This window comes from Haliotis rufescens, unplaced genomic scaffold (assembly GCF_023055435.1).
Source record: "Haliotis rufescens isolate VD_foot unplaced genomic scaffold, xgHalRufe1.0.p SCAF_2, whole genome shotgun sequence".
NCBI lineage: Eukaryota > Metazoa > Mollusca > Gastropoda > Lepetellida > Haliotidae > Haliotis > Haliotis rufescens.
The window spans coordinates 77038564-77049039 of record NW_025963890.1 but is presented as its reverse complement, the minus strand read 5'-3'; the positions used below and the strand labels follow the sequence as shown (position 1 = coordinate 77049039).

The window sequence follows — 10476 nt, the reverse complement described above, 5'->3', positions numbered from 1 at the left end:
TTTTATTGCAAATGTAAACCTTGTAACGTAAATTCTCCCAACCTAACACTCAGGGACGTTTCACCACCTCTTGCTTTTGCGACTTATATCTTTAAAAATATAAACAAAAAATATTGATGCCATTTAGATTAATATGATGATATACAAAATCAACTTCAACAAAAGATATCCTTTAAATCTAAAAGACTATTTTGGAATAGAAAGAATACATACTGACCAACTAACTAAAATCGCGTATTGCGAAACAAATGTTTTTGATTGGCAAGTGTTAAATGACAAATTTACAATTGATACAGATTCAAGAGATTAACGGCAAGAAGCGATATTAATTCCATAAATGACCCTCTGTCTTTATTTTGCAATGTCAATGTAGAACTAACGTAAATAGGAAGTTAGTTTGTGTATGGGCTAGACACTTACAATAGAGACAAGTAAAAGGAAGGTAACTCCTGAATGACAATAGATACGTCAAAGTGTTATGTTCACTGCAGTGAAATATCAAATGTCATCTTCACTGGAGTAGAATATTAAATGTTATGTTCACTGCAATTAAAATACCACATTTCCCAACTTTCACTTTCCCTTTCACTCTGAAGTATACTTATTCATGGCAAAATTGTGTTTTGAAGTGTGACCATTAGTAAGGTAGCATAGTCTATCCACTAGCATGTTTATCATAGGGTCTACAATTAAGCCAAATTCACACAAGGTGGCTAAATCGGGGAAATAGAACATGCAGAACTAATACAACAGATCATGGTGTGGTCGCTCGTAAATACCGATTGTGTCTGCGTCTTCCCGTCTGTAAATACGTGTACTTGGTCGTGGGTGTTTTCACAAAATGTGAGTTTCCCGTCCCTGCCGCTGTCACCAGGGGATCGTATATGCAGGAACGTATACGGACGTTTAAACATTCATTATCTTTGTCATGTCAGGTGAATAACACGAACACCCTCAACGCACAGTGAATGGTAGCAACAATAGTCATTCAGAGAGGCTCTTTTAACTCTCTGTCACATTGATAGTCACGTGAAGGCAGAATAAGTTTCCTGGTGCACAGACTCGCCGCCATGGAGGGGGTCAGACGCGTTGTCCTGCTCTGTGTCTATGTGCTGCACTTTACATCAGGTAGGTGTATATCGTATAACTTAGAAGGAAAGTCCTTTGTATAAATTGTATAATAAAAATGGATTTCAATGAACTTACTGACATGTGGTGAGCGATGCGGTTTCATTATTGCGTCCACTCCTGTAGAACACCTAATACATGCCTTTGTTTTATAAATGACATGATCATTATTTAGGAAAAAAACATGTTGCTACAACAGGACTTAAAGAGCTTAAGTTATACCCGTGCAAAAGACTCTAAATGTCTTTGAACTGGCTGTGAGATTGCCGATTTACCTTATAAAAGTAAAGTATGTCTGGGCGTCATTTAACGTGTACACGTGTATACATGCCGCTTTAGCCCACAATGAATATATGCCGTGTGTGTGTGTAGCAAAGACCCTTTCGGTTTTTGAACAACCTCGGATCTTATGCTGACAAACCAAACATCATGAGATGGGAGAATCTGGCATTAATTATCACGAGCATCGAACTAAGTGAAACTTGGGGCGGTGGGTAAAGTCTATGTTGTTTATGATGTCATTGCCGTGTTCCTGGTCCACATGCGGTAGAAGGCAACGCGAATACGTTCAATTTGTGTCAAAACAAGAAAAGTAATCGCGCTAGTGCGACCGTTTCGCACGTGTTTCTGGTGTACCTGGTCATTACACACACAAACCCTTTCTGATCACTTAACATTTTATCTGATCAGTAAAAAAACACAACCTCCAGTCAGCACACAAGCACGTCCTCTCTAGTCAGTACACGATGGTGCCATATCTAGGCATTACATAATTACGCCCTCTCTGATCAGTACACAATGACGTCCTCTTTGGTCAACACACACACGCGCCCCTCTGGTCAGTAACAAAGACACAATCACATTCTTTGTTGTCCGTATTAATGACGTCCTCTCTCATCAACACACAAACACGTCTTCTGAGGTCAGCACACAAAGATGTCATCTGTGGCCAGTAAACGAGCACCTCCTCTCTGGTCAACACACAATGACATAATCTTTAGTCAGTAATGAAGTACGTCCCCTTTGGTCAGTTGACAAACATACCCTCCCTGGTCAGTTTACAAATTCGTCCTATCCAGTCAGTTCTCAAGCACGTCCACTCTGGTCAGTGCACAAGTACTTCCACTATCGTCAATAAACAAGCATATCCTCTTCAGTCAGTTATGCGGGACGTCCTCTCTGGTCACGATACAAGCACATCCTCTTTAGTTTGTAATAAATGACGTCATCACTGGCCAGTACACAAGTTCATCCTGTCTGTACACAGGGACGTCTCCATTGGTTAGCACACAATCATGGTTACTTGTGGTGTCCCATTCATGACAACATGCAATTTCCTTTGTCACGTCACTCGATGAGGCGACCCTTTTACTTAACAAGTAATAACAAATATATATCGCTCGTCACAACATCGCTGAAATATTGCCAATGTGACGTTAAGCTTAATCTAACTCACTCATTCCAAGATTCGCCAAATTCAAAAATATAAATACTATATTGCTATCTTTTACTGAAGTCCATCATGTAAGTCCTTGTACAAACATAGTACATCCCTAGCTGTGAGATAACGTGCTGGGTTTAAATTTCTGTTTGGAAGTTATATCAGAATTCGGCCTACTTTAAAAGAACGTGATGCTTGCACATAATATGTCTCCATTATAGCATATTTAACTTGGGAGGTCAAGTTCATTCTCATGGTCATAGGTTCACTACATATGCTCTATTAATGAAAGACACATTTTTACTGGGTGTTGTTGAACTGGTAAGGCTAAACCTTCCCGTTTTAGTGTTAGTGTTAATGTTAATGTTAGTGTGAGTGTTAGTGTGTTAGTGTGTGTGTGTGTGCGTGCGTGTGCGTGTGCGTGTGTGCGTGTGCGTGTGTGTGTGTGTGTGTGTGTGGCTGTGTATGCGTGTCTGTGTGTGTGCGTGTGTCTGCATGTACTAGCCCGTTTCACGCCACCGTTAAAAATGGATACCTGATGAATTGTATGCCTGCAGTATGTGATGTAACACGACATACACGTACTTCTATATAATCATTAGGTCTGCGGCTAAACACAATATACACGTGACCAACACGTGGTCATATCATATTACATGGTATCTACAAATGTATATAAAGCATATCATCAACACAGGTCCATGTTGTATTGCACGTTAACATGTAACATTAGCTTAATGATAATAAAGATATAATGGTCTAAGATATTCTCTGTGCCTACATGTACATGATGAAATGCAGTGTACACATCACATGATGCCTGAAATGTTGGTATATGACCTAGCCGTGAGCCGCATGCAGGAGGTGGAGAATGTAGGGAACACAGGTTGATTGATAGAAGGTCTAAATTACGCAGAGAATCAGATTTCATTTTCATTTTCTCAATTTGCAATTTTTGGTACCTCTGTTACCTCTGTTATTCCACAACATGGGTGGACAATTAAATATGGCGGACTGCACCAGTCCACATACTCAACAGCTCCCACCAAGAAGTATTTTCATATTATTATCAACTGACATCTAATTCTCCTCTATCCTGACATGACCGGATGTGGGTCTCTTCTAATAATTATTGTTAGTGACGATATAGCTAGGATATTACGGATGTGACGATAAACCTTAACTCACTCACTCACTCTTATAAACTGTCATCTGCTGTCAGTCATTCAGTCAGTTTTACGCCACTTTTAGCAATATTCCAGCAATTCCACAGCAGGGGACTGATGTCATTGCAACAGTAACTTGCTCGCATCAGACACATGTTGCATCATGGATATATTCGACCCTTCTACAACAAATAGTGTATGGTAACACAGATGAGGTCTTAATTAATAAAACAATTCTTTTCTGGATAACAAAATGAAGGCTGTGTTTCATCCTTTTCATCGGCGAGCTAGCAGCTACTTAGACATAAACAGTACCACTAAGAGACTTCTTAACATTTTCTTCAAGAAGCTTTTTTCGCACTTATTGAGAATCTGTAAAGAAGAAAAATGCGTTGCGTGAGGATTCTTTTGCTGGTTACGGGAAATATTCAAAGTACAGGAAAAACAAAGATTTAACCCACAGCAATATTCTAGCAAATCCACAGCAGGGAATTGATGTCATTGCAAAAGTAACTTGTGGGTCATCAGACACATGTTGCCTCATGGATATATTCGACCCTTCTACAACAAATAATGTATGGTAACACAAATGCGGTTTTAATTTAATAAAACAATTATTTTCAGGAACAAACAAAATAAAGGCTGTGTTTCATCATTTTAATCGGCGAGCGAGCAGCTACTTAGTCATATTTCATTAAACAGTACCTCAAAGAGACATCTTTAAATTTGCTTCAAGAAAAGTGAGAATCTGTAAAGAAGAAAAATGCGTTGTGTGAGGATTCTTTTCCCGGTTACGGGAAATATTCAAAGTACAGGAAATACAAAAATTCAACCCATAGCCCATGAAGTAAAGTCGGATAGTTCTGATATTTCGACTGGTCGCAGAACAAAGGCATGAAGCCATTACATGTTATTAAGTTGATAAAAACAGAGCAGTCAGAGAATATAAGTGGCGCTTACATATCGAGAAAGAAACATACTGTGCACAGTGCAGAAAACACAACACGTCCTAACCATAACAGTGTTACAATTGTCCAGGGTGAATTGTGTGACAAGAATACCTTAGTCTGACATCACGAAATATTCCCATAATCTCATGGTACGTATGTGTACATCACTGATGATTAGCTATTGTACATTTTTCTAAACTGGTTACCAATGTCTGTGATATAAGGATATCGAATACATGTCCAATAAAACAAGTTATGCAAGCAATTCATGTAAAGACGACCCCGGTCACACTCTGACATGAATAGTACAACACCCTGCCAGACACCCTTTATATATATTAGGCGAAATATATATGCTGTAATGAATAGTTAATGTCCTCACTGATACGTCGTCATGGCTGACAGCACCTGATCATGACTGAGATGGCAGCTACCCTACTACAATGATGTCAACCTCTCTCTGTGAGTGATATGCATTCCTAGTAGGGTAATGTAGGGAGTAGAGCTTTGACACGTTACCCAACTGCCTTACATTGTATCCTAAGATTGATCAAAACCGAAGCTGGCTGGCTACGGCACTGGCTTGACATTGCATTAATATTTGATAAGCAAATAAATCACGCCTCTTTATGTAACTCGACGACACTCAAAAGGGAGAACGCCATAACAAGCCATTCTCTACGGTGAACCGCTTGTGACCTGGCTGATATATATATTACCGTACATCAGTGAATGCCATGAATAGAGTAATAGTGTTCCTCTTGTAGGTTATCACGGTGGTGAGGTTTCATGGTTGAGAAGAGCGGTGCCCTGTACAAAATGTTTGTGTTATGCACTTCGGTGAGTGTCTAATAAATCTTTGTCGACCTCATTGCAAAGAAAGTTAATTAAACATTTCATAATCAGTCTCTTTAGAAGATTCAACATAAACGCATGCTACATTTGATAATGAAGCTTTATTTGACTTATACTGTGGTGGAACCCTTTCCTTATTATTCGTGATGGATGGTTTATCCAATCACCTGCTGATAACACCTTGTTTCTCGTTTTGACAACACAATGTTTAGAACACAACATTCGGCAAATCTGGTATGGTGATGTATCCCAAATTTACAAAATGTCATTCAGCGTAACGTTCAAGCTATCTTTAATTTCTGAAGAATATTTAATATGTATTTCAGTCACTTAGTTCCAAGATTGCATGCCAAGGTTATTTTTGGAAAATTGAAATGTGAATAAGATTTTAAGTTCCTGGCACAGAAAGATACTGTAATGTTCGATAATCTGCATATGCTCAATTGCTAACAAGTATTTACAAAATTCGAAAAAATTACAAATAACCTAACACTTACAAACGATGCTTCATTAAGTGACATACGAGGGGTGTTCAATAAGTGTTGGAACTTCAATTTAAGACTAAGTCGCAGAATATCTTTTGCACTTATATTCTTCAATATAGTCTTCATTCACCTCAATACACTTATTACATTTGTCCGTCAGGCTTTTAATACCACTTTTATAGAAATCCGCAGATTGGCCCTCTAACCACGCCTCTGTGGCAGCCTTTATGTCCTCGTCATCCTGGAAGCATCTTCCACGTAGGGCAGATTTCATTTGCCGGAACAGGAAATAGTCACTAGGGGCTAAGTCTTGGCTGTAGGGTGGGTGATTTAACTGTACAGCCTAGACTTAGCCCCCAGTGACTATTTGTAATACCACCTGTAAAGGAAAGCTTCGGGTACAAACAAACAATGTTGCATTGAATCATTCAGATTGATGGTAAAACAGCCTTGCATAAGCTGCAGAGAGACGAACAAGATCAGTCAAGTCCGTGTACACAGATTGTTGTCAATGCAGTCAATGTTAACCACAACGTCAATTTATTTCCTCTAATGTTCCACAGCAGACATCAGTGTACACGTTTGGTGCTCTCGAGGCGAGAGGTAGCCTGATATTAGGAGCAATTGGCCTGAAGCAGTTGGTTCTATTATTCCACAGATTACTTGCCGGAATACCGTCAGTGACCACGTCCGAGAAACCACGTTGTGTTTTTGCGCGAATACTACCATACTTCATTCAGCAAGGTAGCGCCCTTCCCCTAATCAAACCAGAATCAAACAGGGCTTCCCGTGTAGTATCTAGAACACTCACATACCTTCGGGCGACCAAGCTACGCACCTTATTCCTATATATGGCCCGAGTCTAGATCTTGGTTTACACCTTATAAACTGCAAAACTGTGTTTGCAATGGCTTTGAAAATTCTGAACATTGAACAACTAAATACATTGAGTGGGTTTACAGTTTCAGCCACTATATATGTAAAAAATATTCGGCTTCTTACACACCTGTGGGTGAGAAACCCATTTGAGATAACTGGTATCAAACATATGTGTGAGATCGAATTCCAGGCCCGTGATTGGTTACTCCATGGTGATGACCTGAGGTCAGATGATGACGGACTACTTTTCTGATTGAAAGTCATTGATAAGTTGCTCGTGCTTCAGTTGAATGTTCACCTACGCCTGTGTTGAACCACAGGACCGTGTAATAATTGATAATAATAATAATAATAATAATAATAATAATAATAATAATAATAATGACAATAATAATAATGACAATAATAATAATAATAACATTTAAAAAACTCGTCCTTGTCTGCGAGTTTGTTTGTTATTATTATCAGTTACATTATCTGCTGTTATGTCAACGTTATTATTTTTTAGAGTGTAATTCACCCCCTAGATGCAACAGGGACACATATGTCCCTCCTCTTCAACCCTCACTTCGAAGTGGAATAAAATTCAAAATACATCACGCAAACTAATACACTTGGCAGTTTTGAATTCACACTTCTGTTTATCATTTGCTGTCATTTTAGGCAAAGCTAAATTACTGAAAGTGACTTCTGAAAAATAGGTACGTTGTAAATCTAGCCAAATCACAATTCACGGCGTTATTTACTGTGTGTTTAGAAATCTAAATAGTGGATATTTACTCGGATAATTAAAGTAGAACAATAGCATATTAGTGACCACGGGTATGATAATTCTGAAACGTGGCTAATCGTTTAGAATGTTTTGGAAAATACGCATACACGAACGCCGATGTGTACGTTCCGCCATATTGGATTGTGTTTACAAAATGCCGGTTATGAGACGCCTATTCGATCAGGTATATTTCAAACTCAGATGCTATACATGCATCCCTGACTTCCTCATATATTTAAGAAACTAATGACAAATGTGTCACCAATGCAAATTATCTAGATGAAATCATGTGAAATAAATGAGGCGTGGAAACGAACACTGTGCTCGGAAAACTGTACTTGCTGAAATGTAAACAAAGCAAAATATTCAGATTTTACACTGTGTTGCATGTTTAGAGGTATTTTCGTCTAATTGTTGCATACATTGGCTCGATCACGCGTTTGAGAATATTCATGGGAAGAGTATCGTTGCACTGTTAATTGAATTCCAACTATATGCATTACAATGATGTGGTAAATTCAATAGAAACCGAAAGGTTTCCGTCCTTGTGACGCCATGACTGACTCTAAATCACGCACAACGACGACGGTAGTAATATGCATTTCTGACAAATTCACTTTGTTACATTGGAAAAAATGGTAAACAAATAACAGTACGCAGATTGTCAGAATGTTTCTGATTACTTACGTGACACATTTATGTATATACGATCCCTCAATCAACGAATATGTTCCTCTGGAAATCCCGCGTACTGTTGTCAGTGAACACGCCATTTTGCAAAAGTCGGTCACCGGTACTGATGTCATACGGAAGTAAAATATTCTGTACATATTTGGTAACTTCTTTGAGATGTAAACTTTTAACTCGGCATCCAGTATGTTCTTTGTTTTGTCTTGATTGCAATATCTTCATCAACTTGATAGTCCACAGACATGGCGGAAATCATTTTGTGTAAGATCACATTATTTATGAGTAGTAAGCAGTACATGGGACGTCGTCACTTATGACAATGGTGTTATGTATTAATGCGCCACTGCGATCATGAGAATATACAAAAAGCAAGAAACAGATTACTTTACTCGTGTCTGTGAATCAATCAATCTTTATTGTATGAAAGGCCATTGGCCCATATACACATACAGATAAACAATATAATTTACAGCTGTACAGCGCATTATATAATTATTGGATAACTAATATGATGCTTGACATGTAATAGAGGTATTGTAATAATACAATTTCGCTCGTTAGATACGTTTTGAAACAACTCGTTGTAAGATCAATGGTATCTGATAGACACTCGTGTAGTAATCTCTATTTGTCTGTATATCGTCCTACAAGTACACTGAACACTCACCTGAAATACAGTTCATTGAATGGAACTACATTTGCATCTCTTTTGTGACTCAGTACATGTACGCCAATGAAAGGCAAAATATATGTGGACATGAATTGAATGGACCAGTAATGAGTGAGTGAGTATGGTTTTATGCCGCTTTTAGCAATATTCCAGAATTATCATGGCGGGGGACACCAGAAATGGGCTCCACACATTGTACCCATGTCGGGAATCGAACCCGGGTCTTTGGCGTGACGAGCGAACGCTTTAACCACTAGGCTACCCGACCGCCCCGGACCAGTAATGACACTAGGTGTTGGCAAAAAGTCTAATGATGTCCTGCAGCGTCAAAGCGGGAATGAGTTTTAGTTCTCTCAGGACCAATAGGCAGAGGTGACAATGAAAAATCAATTCATTTTCTTAACATGAGCAAATTCGTTTGTATGGATAGCATATCATCAGTGTTTAATGAATCAAACTTATTCAGAAAAAGTTTTAATGTTGAATTAGACAATTAGGTCTACAGTGATAGATGACATGGAGGAATGATTATCCCGTTGCATTGAGAAAGGATGTTTATGATCATATAATTACAGTGGACTCTCTAGATATTTAGTAAATGACATTGGGTTTAATCTATCCTTGAATCAAGGATACATTACATGACATAATAAATGAGTGTCAGGCAGATTTTCGAAAATGAAGGTTAAACAGATGATATTATGTTTGTCTTCCGCTCTTTGTTTTGAGAATAACCAAGAATACCACACATTGAGCATTGGTTTTATATATTTTCGTTAAGGTAGAATTAAGCTTAGCTATATTTTGTAGGAATTAATGACGAATACTGCACGTGTTAAACTGTTCCTAATTCTACAAGTAAAACAAGTTTAGAAATAAATAACGTCAACAACAGAGAATTATAATAGTGTCCATTATCCTCTGAAACAGATTACATTGGTCGTATAAGCCAAACCAGCCGGTATATACACAATAGCAGATTGAGTGATGGTATTTGCGGCCTATTTTTGCACTCTGCAACATTCCAGCTCTCTGACGACGGCCTGTAAATAATCGAGCTACAAACCAGTTATTGATATTGTGAACAACAATCCACGCCGTCGGAGTACGATTAAACGTTATTAACCAAATCACCGAGTCTGACCTCTCAATCCATTCAGCCTCCTCTTACAACCACCATGGATTGATGGACATTTTTTTTAAACCCAGTGTCCCCACGGATAATAAATTAGATAGTTCAAGAAAGTATTGATTGTGGACTGATAAAAGTTTTATTACAGATGGAATAGATGATATCATCCTACTCTGGTTTGCATACTACCGTAAACTACATATAAAACGAACACGCTTATAAAGAACTGACCGATATTACGAACTTATCTTTAGTCCCGGCCATTTGTTGTAAATATGCTTTATATATCCTTACAACGAACTGAGGTT

General features: G+C 38.3%; 1 protein-coding gene across 1 annotated transcript in view; it reads left to right on the top strand.

Annotated features, from left to right (window-relative positions):
- Nucleotides 1-1027: 1027 nt before the first annotated feature.
- LOC124125410 (multiple epidermal growth factor-like domains protein 10) overlaps nucleotides 1028-10476 on the top strand; it is a 344612-nt gene continuing 335163 nt past the window's right edge. Inside the window, exon 1 of the mRNA XM_048400595.1 lies at nucleotides 1028-1128. Within this exon, the coding sequence (XP_048256552.1) occupies nucleotides 1071-1128 (58 nt within the window). The 5' untranslated portion in view covers nucleotides 1028-1070. The remainder of the gene's footprint in view (nucleotides 1129-10476) is intronic.